Raw genomic sequence first — 13,947 nt, forward strand, 5'->3', positions numbered from 1 at the left:
TAATATATGTACTCGTAGCGCTGACAAATGACTGAAAGCCTATAATCCAAACCTATCCTTCCTTTAGCATCTCTCCCTACACTGAATGCAGCAAATAGTGGTATTAACATAGAACACATGTAGCTCTGACAAGGGACTTTTGGTTTAAGGGTGCAGCAGCAAGAACTATAAGGCCATAATCACTGCTTATATGAATCTAATCCAAATATTGTAAAGCGCTGAATTGTAAAGCGCTGCGGAATATGTTGGTGCTATAGAAATAAAGATTATTATTATTATTATTATTAAATATATTTCTCCCCCAGCAACTATCCCTACAGTTAATGCAGCTATCATTGGCATTAATAGGGAATAAATTAGGTGTAGTCCTGATAAGGGACTTTTGGTTTTAGGGTGCAGCAGCAAGGACTATAAGGTTATAATCCATATCTATAATCCCAACCTATCCCTCCGCTAGTAGGTATCCCTACATTGTTTCCGGTGCAGAGTGTGGCGAGCATCTCATCACCAGATCTTATATAGACACGATGACACGATGCAGCCAATCACATTGTGATTGGCAGGTAATCCCCGTATGTTTAGTGGTTGAAAAACAGCTGAAATACATGCAGGGTGGGGACTCGAGCATGATGCTTGAGCATCCCGATTCTTGATTGAATATCAAGTAGTGGCGAGCGTCACTAATAGTAACACACCTTCTACTTGAACTTGCATAACCTTTCCATCTATCATTGCTTCAGGGCACCCAGCCAGTCTCATTTCCTTGTTGACCAGATTGTTGTCAGTTCATAGTATAAACTGAGCTTCTAGGTGTATGTTTACAAAGTTTTCAGTAATGACCAAAATGATTGCTAGTAGTTAAAGCTTGAAGCTGTAGTTTGCTCAATTCTTTTCTACATCTGTCAATGTGCTGCTAATATAGGCATTATTTTGCATTTCGGTCCTGGGCCCAAACCAACCCCACTCTTTTCAACTTCCATCAGCATCTAGTGCTTAGTTAGTTCTGCCAAAATAAAGACATGAATCAACAACGTCTTAATCTCTTGGAAGGATTGCTCTTCCTCAGGACCACATTTGACCAGTTTATGGTATTCTTTTTTGTCACGTCTGAATTTTCTGATTTCTGGACCAAGCCCAAGAAGGTTCTGAGTTATATGATGATGTCCATGGTGAGTGTTTGTACAGGCCTTATCTTGAAATCTAGTGGCTGAACTCCTTCCTTAATAACAATGTTCTACAGGTACTCAATATTTTTTCTGAACAGTTGACGCTTAGCTTTAGCTGCAACTAGTTCTGCTACATTTATAATAGCCCCAAATGCAGACTTTGGGAAGATGAGTATGTTACCGTCAAAGCATATCAACATCAAAGTCCTTTTGTCCTAGAGATTCTGTTACTTCATAAATCTTAGGCTCATAGCGCATTAGCATTCAAACAGTTCCATTAATTTGATATCAAAGCAGTTTTCTGCCTATAATTTTCCATGACTTGTACTAGCCAATACCCATTAGTCAAGTAGAGGGTAGGCAGTTATTTTGCAGTCTATTACTGCCAAGGATTCTCCCACTTGGGGTAACTTGTAGGCAATGCACATCATGCGGCATTAAGATACCTATGTTCCATACAAAATCACAAGCTTCTGTTCTTTTTACCAATACAATGGAAGATGTTCATTTGCATCTGTGTTTTTTTCTGTGCAAGAAAAGGCATTAGGATATTTTTCCAATCTCGAAATACTGTAATTGCAGCAGTGTACAAAACCTTGTGCTTAATACTTAGAGCGACAGGATCATTATTTGCGTGGTGACATTCTCTATTATAAAATGGGATTGGTTGGCCAGTGTGATGTGGAGAGCTTGGGTCTACATCATCTCACTGCAATGCTGGGCCACAAACACACTGACCCTTTTTTAGGTCTTAAGGAGTGCCAATTATAGCGATAATCCTTACAAATTGCAAAAGGCAACTAAACCCCTATACTAAAGACTATTAAATAAAACTTAACTTTTAATTCATATATTAAATAATGAAGCACTAATTACATTAAAAATGCACAGTATGGGACTATTATTGCTAATAGCACAACTTCATTCCTTATCTTTTCAATCCCTTTGGATGAGACACCGGCCCTGTGTCTATACCATTCACCATAGAGTTCAATAGCTGTAGTCCCTATACTAGCTATTTAAAATCTAAGACTCAATCCTCCCCAACATATTTCACCTACACAAATATTACAAAAAAACTAATCCGCACATCCAACTGGTGTGAATAGGTGCTAGCTGAAAAAACATAGTAACTTCAAGATGCATACAGCTGCACACTAAAAAGCCAACAATGTATAAGGGAACTCTGGCATTGCATTAGGAATATATGAAAAAAGAGATATTTGGTTTATGAATTGGCCAATGCATGTGAGCCCGGTCACCATGGCAAGGTATATCTCTGTAAACCGGGAACCTAACTTGAAATGCCACTATCTGGTTTAAAAACATCCCTATAACCCATAGAGTTAAAAACTTTTCTGAAAACCTTAGCATTCTCATTTTTCAATATCTATGGCTCAGTGATGGCTTATTTTTTGTGTCTCGAGCTGACATTTTCAATGGTATCATTTTTGCACAGATGCTTAGATTTGATCTCCTGTTATTGCATTTTGCTCAAAATTTATGGCGTCCAAAAAACGTAATTTTGAAGTTTGGAATTTTTTTTTTTAACCCTTTAATTTTCAATGGGGTGAATGGGGGGTGATTTGAACTTTTAGGGTTTTTTATTTTTTTAATGTTTTAAATTTTTTCTTTTTACTTTTTTTTTTATTTTACATGCTCCCTTAGGGGACTATAAGGATCAGCAGTCTGATAGCTTATGTATTTCTGTAGATCAGAACAGCATTGCTCTGATCTGCAGAAAAGCTGCTCTCCTTTCAGACACCGCCCTCTGCTGTCTGTAAGAGGAAATGACTCAGCTACAGGGGTCATCACATGACCCATGGCAACCATAGGATCCATGTGATCATGTCATGTGATTTCCGATGGAGCCGGATGACTGAGTGCTTACCATGGCTGGGATGTACACCTCGCGGTCACATTTTGACAGCATGGTGCAAGGGCATAGGCACGAGTGGAGAGCAAATCCACTTGTGCCTGATAGCCGCACATGTCAGCTGTTCAAATCAGTTTGTCATTCAGTTGCCTTTGAAAAATTGTAAATTTGATTACCCCTACGCTGACTTATTAACTAGTCCATTAAATTAGAGCTAATTGCATCGATTCATGGAGGATCAGGTTTGAGTCCAATTTCCTGAAATTTGTGGTTTCAGATGAATTGAAACACTTTGAGATTCGATTTTCTGTTCACCAAAAAAACCTTGCTTGGCACCATTTTCCCACTGCTAATGTATCAAAGATTGGGCTAATATATTTTTGTGTGATCCCCAAAGATTCCCCATAATGACTTGTAGCTTCCACACGACCATTATAGAGCAATATTGAGAAGTGCTTTTGAAAGAGAATTTGTCAACATGTTTTTAAATGTTGAAGTAATGGAGATAAAGATCCAAATACGGCAATTTTGTAGTAATGACGAAATGTCTAGCGTAAAGCCCAACATTGAAATCAGGCTTGATCTGCACTGAGAGTAATTTCAATGCACTTACACTACTTCTCTCAAGTGCACTGACACCCTCCAGTGCACTTACAGGCTGATTTGAGTATGCGTTCTACACCATATTTCTCTTGACTGGTAAATTAGACCACTACTAAAAAAGATAATTTTTCTTGCATGACATGAACACATACTACACCACTACTTCTGTATGTAAAAATGAGATCAGTTATATGCTTGTCGTCTTCAGGACAAGCACGTGGCTATGCTAAGGGAGTGCAAAAACCTCCTAATTTGCATATGCTATATTAAGAGTTTTCAAATTAATTACAACAGTGAAATGCATACTGCTAATATGATTTTTATGGGCGCTAAGTCCCCTACATAACTGTTTAATTAGTTCACTTTGCACTACAAGATGACAGACACCATTTAACTATAGATTTATTGACCGGCATTGATTAAGAACCTAATACCTTTGATTACATTGTCAATATAATTGCAAAAATCACTTGCAACAATGTTATTGTTATAAAATAAGATAGGAAAATACACTTTATAAACCTATATTTAAAAATCCTGTCCCTTTGCATGTGTACTGCCCAACAAATTCCAAGAACAAGCTTTTTTAATAGTGTTATAGTTTGTGTGAATTATAAAAAAATTAGGCAAACTCTACTACATTGCACGAAATTTGGAGGAATAAGAACTGTAGTTATCGAGCAGGAAACAAAAACGTGAATGAAGGCAGAAGTAGAAAAAAATGTTTATTAAAACAAGAACTGACAGACAGTAAAGAATTAAAAACAATTACAAAATGGCAAGCAGACATACAGTATATACAAGAAGGGTTGCAATAAAATATGACACAATTGCTAGAGATGAATGGACACGTGGATGCTCGGTTTTGGGACTCAGACTTGACCCAAACTTGACCCCGGACAGAGAACCCCATACAAGTCAATGGGAAGATGAAAATCTGTGGTGTAAAAAGGGTGCAAAATGGTCATAGTAAGGGTTAGGGGGCTGCAAAAGGAAGGAAAATTGGGGGAAGAGCAGAACAATTAAACATTTCGTATTGCTCAAAAGATAACATGGCCATCACACTCTTTTCTGGCTTGCTCAATAAACTACATGATTATTCCCTGCTTGCCCCGCCCACCCTCTGTGTAAGCATCTCTGATTGGTTGCAGACTGCTATACATGCCCACCACCCTCAGTGCCATCAACTGTGATTGGTTGTAGTCAGTCAGCTGTATTAGTGTAAATAGAAATATATACTGTATTTTTCGTTTTATAAGATGCACTGGATTATAAGACACACCCCAAATTTAGAGATAAAAAAGCTAAAAAAAAATAAAAATGAAGTCTGTCTTATAATCCGGTGTTGTCTTACCGGAGGGGGCCAGCTAACTCGCCCAGCCCAGGGCCTTAGTGGACTCGGTGTCGGGCCGGACTAGTCCGGGGTAGTCAGCGGTGGCGGGGCCCGACTCCGTGACCCTGGTGGAGTCAAGTAATGTGGCGATATTGGGGAGGTGATAATGAGAGTTGTAGTTTATTTAAATTCGTGACGCCACCTGTGGAATTGTGCTGAGGTGTTTCTTGCTCTCCAGAGGTAGAGCGGGTACCCCGGGGCAACCTTTGGTGCTTGGTAAAGTCTATGGTGTTTTGTTGATGAGATGCAGGACAAAGCAGACGACACAGGGCTTGCAGTTAAGATGTTTACTCACTGTTCAGTTTCAGTGCTGCAGCTGACCGGTTACCCACGGTATTCCAGGATCCGCTGTCAGGGACCTCTGTCGATCCCGGATAGTTCAAGGGTCAGTACCGGTGCACCCCTCAATGTGTCCTGCCTGGCTGTCTCACTAGCACAAAAACTGCACTTGGCTGTCCTGCGCCTCCGCCACAGAGCCTGTCCAAGGGTAGCTGACCTAAGTCTTCTATTGCTTCCATTTGCAGATGATCTGTGGCAGGTTGTGGCCTTGAGTGCCTACAGCAATCTCCCGGGCCGTCGGTTTCGCTAAAAGTAATGTCTTTCTTCTTTCAGCCTAGGGACCGTCTAGTGGCACAGGGCCATGGGACGTTCGTACTTCCGAGGCACCCTGGGATCCCTTCAATCGGTGTCACCTGGGCCTAGCAAGACCCAAGGATCTCCACCAGGAATCTCCTTCTGTCCTTTCCTTCTCTGACCGCTGTCCTCACCTGACAGCCCACCTCCTCACTCCTCGACTCCTTCTGACAGACTGCTCTTGAACTTGAACCAACTGGTTCCCCTCTCTACTCTCTGACTCCTCCCACACCCTTTCCGGGTAGGCTCCACCCCCTTCTGGCCAGTGAATGGGACTTAAGGACCCATAACCAGGTATACTGGTCGCTACTCTCAGCATTAATGGAGTGCCTGCCTTAAACCCTGACCCGGTGTGTGACCTACCAATTGGTGTGTGCAGGTTTTGTCTGTGGACCGGTAGATGACCCCCTCCTTACCCGAGATGGGATACCACACCTCTGGCTGAGGTGCAGTACCTCTGTGGCTATGGAAGCCTCAGGGGCGCCACACAGCAGTGGTGGTGAATCGGGGTTACAGGAGGCAGAGGTTGTGCTGGCAGCCACGGCAGTAGCGTCATCTGCGGTGGGTCAGTAGTGTCAGCCGCGGCGGGTCCGTGGTGGCAGCGGCGGTCAGTGGCTGCAGCAGTGGTGGCGTGTGAGTGGTGGAGCAGGCCGATGCAGTGAGTGTCCCAGTGTGTCCGTGGTCCCAGTTCAAATGATGGCGCCTGGAGTGGCGCATGCACAGATGGAGCTCTCATCCAAGGGCACTTCCCAGAGCTCCATCTGCGCATGCGCTGACTCCCGGCGCCATCATTTGAAACTGGGGCCGCGGACACACTGGGACACCTGCCGCACAGCCACCCGCCCGAAGCACACACGCACAGAGTGACAGCCAGCAGGCCGCCCGCCCGCACACCAGCACAGAGAGGCAGCTGGCTGCCTGCATGCAGCCACAGGCACCCAGCTGCCCGCACACAGCCACAGGCACCCGGCCGCCCAAATGCACCCGGTTGCCCCACAGACAGCCCCCCGGTAAGCTATATTCATATTTTAAGACGCACCCCTCATTTTCATCCCATATCAAATACACAATCAAAAGAAGGGTAACCAGTGTGCAAATGCTACATCACCAGGGGTGTGTAGGAAACAGCAACTTCTACCAATATACAACAAGAAGAATAGAGAGAAATAGATTGAACAAACTATTCAATTAGATCCATCACAGAATTTTAGCGTACACACTGCATTTGTTATTAAAGACATCTCTTAAATCTGATGTGGCTGCTGTACTTGTAAAAATGGCTGCATAGTCCTTTTTGAAAGTTTCTCACTTGATATTAAATTGAGCATTTTATGAGTCCCATTTTAGCTGAATTTATAAAACGCTCATCCAGATATCAGCATTATACATCCTTCCAGACAAGGATATTTACAGTAAGTACACCAGGTATTAGAGATCTTTACAATAATGTATACAATCTGATGACAGATCAATTTTCAAGACATGCAGTATTTGCAGAATTTTCCCCTTTTGCTGATTCTACAGGCTGATTCATTCGCTACTCTCCCTGTAAAAATTGCTAAACTTCTAAAAGAGACGAAACGCTCTATCATACTGAAATCTGGACTGTACATACTTTGGTTCATGAGAAACTGATGTATTAAAAAAGGTGTTGAAAATGTCCACCGTTTGCATCCCAGCACGTCTGCACACTCAGTTCCATATTGTTGAAAGAAGGGCAGTGAGCCCCATAGGGGTGAATGGACCCCATGACCATCGTGAGGGTGCAAGGTTAGGAAGGGGTTAATTGGTTGAACTGGGATAGGGGATAGTTAGGGCTATTGGATTGGTGGAAGGAAGATGTAGGGGGATTGGAGGGGAGCAGGGAAGGGGTGGGGGGTTGTGGGAGGTATAAGAGAGGGGGGTGGACTGATTACCTCCCCTTTCGTCGCTGGAAAGTTGTGTCCCACCCGCCCGCCCTGATGTTATGTATATAAAAAAAAAAAAAAAAAAAAAAAAAGAAAAAAGGAAAAAGAGGAAAACATTGTGTAAAAAAAAAAAAAAAAAAAAAAAATTGTAAACAAAAAAAAAAAAAAAAAAAAGGAAAGACTGGAGAATATAAGATTGATTTGCCAAGTTGTTTTGTCACAGCGGGGGGATAGGTCCGTCTGAGAGGTTGGGAGTACCGACAGTTGGTTGGTTGGTACGAAGTCGCTCAAGGGGAGTGGCTTCGGATTGGATGGGAACTTGTGGGCGGAGGTCCCGCAGGTTCTGGGAAGGGGTAATTAACGATGGAACGTTGTTACCCCTCACCTTTGGGCCGGGTGGTTACGGCCGAGGTGGTCCTCTGGGCCGGTTTGGAGGTTACGGCCGGGGGGTTATGAAGGATGGTTGGCCTCTCGGACGGATCTATCGGTGTGTATGGTTATACGGGTATATATGTATAAGGTTTAAGTAACAATTGAGTGGCATGTTGAGCCACGAGTTTTGGTATACATATATACGGTAAATAAAACTGTGGCCATTCCTGCAATAAAGTCGTGGTTCGAGTCTTTATTTTAGGTAGATATGGTTGGGTGCTTTGTATGGTAACCTGCTTATCCCTTATAGATGCGTCATGTCTTCTGCAGGACGTCTAGGATCATAGCTTGAATTTCTCACTGTATGTTCTCTGAGTGCCTGTAATGTTTGTGGCTTGTGTGAGAAGGTGACTGGCTATATTGTAAATGGCATATATGTATTCCAGAGGTGGTTTTCTTCTGGGATGTAAATCTGGAATCTCAATGCTGGTACCTGTAGTGCCACAAGTTTTAGTTAAGACATTCAAAGGGCCAGGTTTAGAGATAGATGGAGAGATTGGTGGGTCTGACTATCTACATACCCCCACCCATGGGTGTGTCTCATGTTTTTATAAAATAGAGACTGTTGTTTGAGCCATTTCAGTCTGTGTGTGAAGGAGCCTCTTGGAGAGTTTGTGGACTGACAGGAGTCTGTGTGAGGCCTCCGACACACATCCGTGCCGCCGGTACGTTTGCCATTTTTTGCACATACCAGCGGCACAGAGACACGTTCAGCAATGCTACCCTATTGTAGCAGGCACACACACGTAAAACCACACGGAACATGTGTCCGTGTGCATTTGTACGTGTGTGCGTTTTTCTACACGCTGACATGTCCACATTTTCTCCGGCAGCACGGCTGTCACATGGCCCGCACGGGTACCACATGGATGTAGTGTGGATGCGGTCCCGTGTGACACGCGCCGGAGAAAACACACGTGTCAGTGAAAAAACCCCCAAAACATTTACTCACCTTCTCCAGCCCTCCTGACTCTGCCGCTGCTGCCACTTGCTGCCGACCGCCGCTCATTATGCTCATTTAATATTCACTTCACTGCGGCCGGCAGCAGCAGCAGCAGTGGGGAGACGACAGGGCTGGAGACCGAAGATCAGCACCACGGACAGCAGCGCGGACCATGTGAGTATGCAAATTACCGGTTCTACGTGTGCTATCGCGGATAGCACATGGAGAACACACGTGGCCCGCACGTACCGGAGACACGTACTTACCTAACGCAACACGCAGGGTAAATACGTTTCTTGCGGCACGTGCATGTTTTTAACGGAAGCGTGTTTCAGGCCTGAGGAAGTTGCTACACTTCCTGAAGACATTTCTGATTGAGAGGGGCTCGCTGAGACTGACTGGAGTCATTTTGTGGAGGCTGCCAAAAGGTAACCTCACTGAAAGGGGATGTGTCTACTGACCTCGGTCAGGGTGAATGGAGGCTGAAGATACTACTGTGTAAAAATTGATCCAAACCTGTGTGAACGTACATGTGAGTTAAGCGGACTTGAAAACCTTTTTGTGTGCCTTTAAGCTGGAAGACGCTTTGTGATGTTACCAGCAGTGTGGGTTATGCAGTCTTAAATAAATGTAATGGAAGAATTCCTGTCTGCTACCTCTAAAGACGCAGCCAAGTGAGTATCACCCATCACATATAGTGTGTCCACTGTCACACTTGTTACTGTACACTCAACCTTTAAAATGACCTCAAAGGAAAAAAATCCAGCGATATTAAATTAGGTGATTTTTCTTGGCCATAATATTTGGAGATTATTCCGTCATCACAGAAGGCTTCAATCTCTGTCATGCTGACAACCAACGTGTGACACATTGCACAATCTTGTTCGAAGTAGCCCATAATTGCTTATCGTCCAGCTGATTGATGAAGCTTTGGAAGATTTGCACCTTGGTTGTCACATTTGCTTCAAAAAAATATGGGGCCAATTATGCGCCGCCTACAAATGGCAAACCAGACACTAACGTTTTCTGGATGAAGCGGCATCTCATGAAGTGCATGCGGTTTTCAGCTGCCGAAATACCAGTATTTTCTGAATGGATGAAGCCATATAGGTGAAACCAGGCTTCGTCAGTGTACTATATAGTCCAATATGTTTTCTAATTTAGCCATGAAGATCTGGAACCACTAACAATAACAAATTATTTTCTATTGATCAGGACCTTGCGATTCCTAAATGACAGTGACTCTGTATGGGCGAACATGACCTTTCTTGACAGTTCATGTAGAATACCACATGCCTGTCTCCTGGGAAAGCCTATGCAACAATTTACATGGAGATGCCAGAAGTTGCTGCTTCACATGTTGAATTGTTTCCTCAGGCATTTTCGGACGACCTCCATCACATCTATCCAGTAACGTTCCTGTACATTACAGCTGATTCACCAATGACAGAATACACTGTTTGATGGCAGACTTTGACCTCCAAACTTTAGATACTCCCTTTGGCACCTCTTTAAAGGGAATCTGTCAGGTCCCTTATGCTACCAAAACCAGCAGCATTCATATTAGCACATCAAAATTCCCTTCCTCATCAGCTCTGTATAACATCATTCTCTAAAATCAATGTGCAAAAAAGCATTTATTACTTCCGTTTTTATTGTTAGGGCCTTGACTAGTCGAATAGATGTTATTCCCCTGACTATTCGTCCCTCTTTCCATGTTATCATGCCCGTGTGGGCATAATAACTTGATTTCCAAGAAGTCGGCATCATCGCAGCCACTAGAAATCTTGCGCATGCACGGGCTCATTTCAGGAGCATCAGTGTGCCTCTCAAGCCAGGTGTATGTGTCCTGGCTTCAGAGACAAGCCCTGCACATGACTGGAAGTACAGAAGCAAATTGCCAAAGCTACAATGGAATGTTTTAGATCAAAGCATATTAATGTATTTGAATGGTCAAGTCCACATCTGAATCCCATTGACAATTTGTAGCAAGACTTGAAAATTGCTGTTCACAGATGCCTCCATCCGATCTCGCTGAGCAACAGATAGCTTGCAAAGCATTTTAGCCTCTAGATGTGCAAAGCTGGGCTGGTAGAGACATACCCCAAAAGACTTGCAGCAGTAATTGCAGCAAAGGGTGGTCTTACAGAGCGCACGCACTGATTCCGGGCAACATCATTTGAAGACAGAGCATCTGGGACACCCGCTGCACAGCCACAGCAGCTTCCGCTGCCAGCACAGCCACTGCAGTCCGCACAGCCAGCCGGCCGTCCGCACAGTGAGGCAGCTAGCCGACCGCACAGTGAGGCAGCCAGCCGGCCGACCACACAATGAGGCAACCAGCCGGCCAACCGCACAGTGAGGCAGCTAGCCGACCGCACAGTGAGGCAGCCAGCCGGCCGACCACACAATGAGGCAACCAGCCGGCCAACCGCACAGTGAGGCAGCCAGCCAGATGCCCGCACAGTGAGGCAGCCAGCCGGCCGCCAGTCCGCACAGACAAGCAGCCAGCCATCTGCTCAGATAGGCACCCGGCCGCCCGCACAGAGACGCAGCCATCCGCCACCACAGACAGCCCCCCGTGCCAGTTCTCTACCTTCAGTAACCTATATTCGGATTTTAAGATGCACTCCTCATTTCCCTCCTTAATTTTTGGGTGGAAAAGTGCGTCTCATAATCCAAAAAATACAGTATATGTTTCAGATATTTAGAAAATCATGTATCATTTCCCTTACATTTGACAAACATTTGCTACTCAGTGTTTGTATATTACATAAAATACACTTAAATTAATTGGTGCAATATGAAAAAATGTGTAAGGCTATGTGCACACGTTGCTTTTTTATGTTCAGATTTTTTTGGAGACTGACAATGATAACTACCCTGTAACAGGGAAAACAGGGAAAATGACACAAAACAGGTGACTTGTCATCACCAGTTGTACTATACCCAAAGTCTTGTAGAGAAAGATGGTTTGGGTTCCTAGACATGGAATCATAGAGAAAGTAAAGGATTTTTGCTCCTTCTACTAGAATTTAAGTCTTCCAGTGAAGATAATACAGTGAAAACAATGCAGTGGAGTTTTAACCTGACATGTAACTGTATAATAACATTACTTATACTGTCTTGACGTTCTCTATAACATACTGACATTTGCATACTTAAGATAAAGTTACCTAACAAATATTTAAAAAAAAAAATCCACTTAATTATTATTTTTTTTTCATATGTTTATAAAAGCATTCAAAAGATACCCAAATTATATACTATGATTTCAATATACTGATAACACCATTATGTAGTATGTAATAGCTCAGAGACTACCATGTATGTGCTTTATATTTAATGCAATGTGGTGATGGTGATAGGTAGGGGAAGTCTGACATTTTTTTCCCTATACAATTATGTATGCACAGATAACATTGTTCCTTACTTGTGTGGTTAACCATCCTGTAACCTCTAGGATTTAATCACACATCACTAGAATGACAGCAAATCATCCTGATTGAGATAGTATTGAAAAAAACCCAAACCTATAGTAGCTCCCGTGCTCGGAAATGGAAAGATGCATATGTAAGAAAGTGTGATTTTACCTATTTGTATACTAACACGAAGTAATCCAGTTCTTACAATTAGATTCAATAATATTCTATTCTATTATTTAAGGTCAGGTCTCATATAACAAAGGAATACATATTGATTCTAGAAGATTAGCAAAACATTTGGCTTCTAGAATCATTTTTAGAATCAATAACAATAATGCTATCAGAAATATAAACTTTGATATTTAAAACCAAAATATAATATTGAATCAAAAAGTAAAATAGATAAAAATCTAAAGATCAGATAAACTCTAGTATCCAATGGCTTCCTATGTAGGTCAATGCAAAGGATGGACTTACCGAACTCTGAGGCATGTCTTTGTAGAGCTTTCCAAAAGGAATATGTTCGTCCTTTTGGATGGCAATTATTATAACAAGATGCTGTGCTATTGGAATTCCTTGCCAACTGGTACAACATGTTCATACGTCTTTCATCTTCCATATCGTCTTGGTATGTTTCTTAAATCCCATTAACTAGAAATCATCCAAAGTTGCGTCATGACTTCACGTAGTAGACTGAAAGCGTTTCAAGGCTAAGAGTTATTCCCGTATCCAGAGTGCATTAATTATTAAATCAAATCAATAACACCACTGCCCGCCAGGTACAACTCAGCAGTGCTTGTCAACATGGGACACAGCTTACAATTACTAGAAAATAGTCCTAATGGACAAGATCTTTAGAAGACAGAGATCTAGAAAATGAACATCTACCGCTCTTTTAAGGCAAAAAATTTGACGAAGCGAATGAGCATAATAGTAACAACAAAGCAAACAGGCTTAAGACTTGTTCTGCTGTCTGGAAGACGTTATCTATTCTGGATAGTATTCACAAGGTCCTTCAGACTGACTTAGGTCATCCGGGTAGAGTATAGACATTGAGACAGGTGTGTTATGTATACAAGAAAAACACAGAAAATATGTTTAGTCTTGGAACAAGTAGCAAAATGAGATCCGTCTTAAACAAATCTCTGTTTACCCCTATGCAGACATTATTTCTACTGGTCTACAAGACAGTAAAAGGTACTTAATGGAGGAAAAACGCAACCGGCCAGTCTGACCAGTTTATTGCTCCACACAATAATGTATAAGCAATAAGGTGCCTATTTGTAGGAAATAACAGAAAGGTAGGAAAAGCCTGTCAAAATATTTTGCTAGTACTAAACCTAAAGAAATTCCACACGTCAAGTAACCAATATCATAATGGAAAAAAGGAAATGGGAAGGATAAGTTATTTTTGGAAGACAATACTTATAGCTTTTTAGTTCTATAATCGTGAAAAATTACGTAAAATATTGAGAACTTTTATGGCTTCACCCAACAAACTTTATAAATTGTAATTATAAGGAGAAAATTGGCAAAGATTTCTGGAAAGTACCAAAAATCACCTATTCA

General features: G+C 42.4%; 1 protein-coding gene across 1 annotated transcript in view; it reads right to left on the reverse strand.

Moving 5' to 3' along the window:
• The window catches only part of SH3TC2 (SH3 domain and tetratricopeptide repeats 2), a 189,392-nt gene extending 176,342 nt beyond the window's left edge, over positions 1 to 13,050 (reverse strand). The window contains exon 1 of the mRNA XM_075344627.1: positions 12,856 to 13,050. Within this exon, the coding sequence (XP_075200742.1) occupies positions 12,856 to 12,997 (142 nt within the window). The 5' untranslated portion in view covers positions 12,998 to 13,050. The remainder of the gene's footprint in view (positions 1 to 12,855) is intronic.
• Positions 13,051 to 13,947: the final 897 nt, after the last annotated feature.

This window comes from Anomaloglossus baeobatrachus, chromosome 4 (genome assembly GCF_048569485.1).
Source record: "Anomaloglossus baeobatrachus isolate aAnoBae1 chromosome 4, aAnoBae1.hap1, whole genome shotgun sequence".
In the NCBI taxonomy this organism is placed as follows: Eukaryota; Metazoa; Chordata; class Amphibia; order Anura; family Aromobatidae; genus Anomaloglossus; species Anomaloglossus baeobatrachus.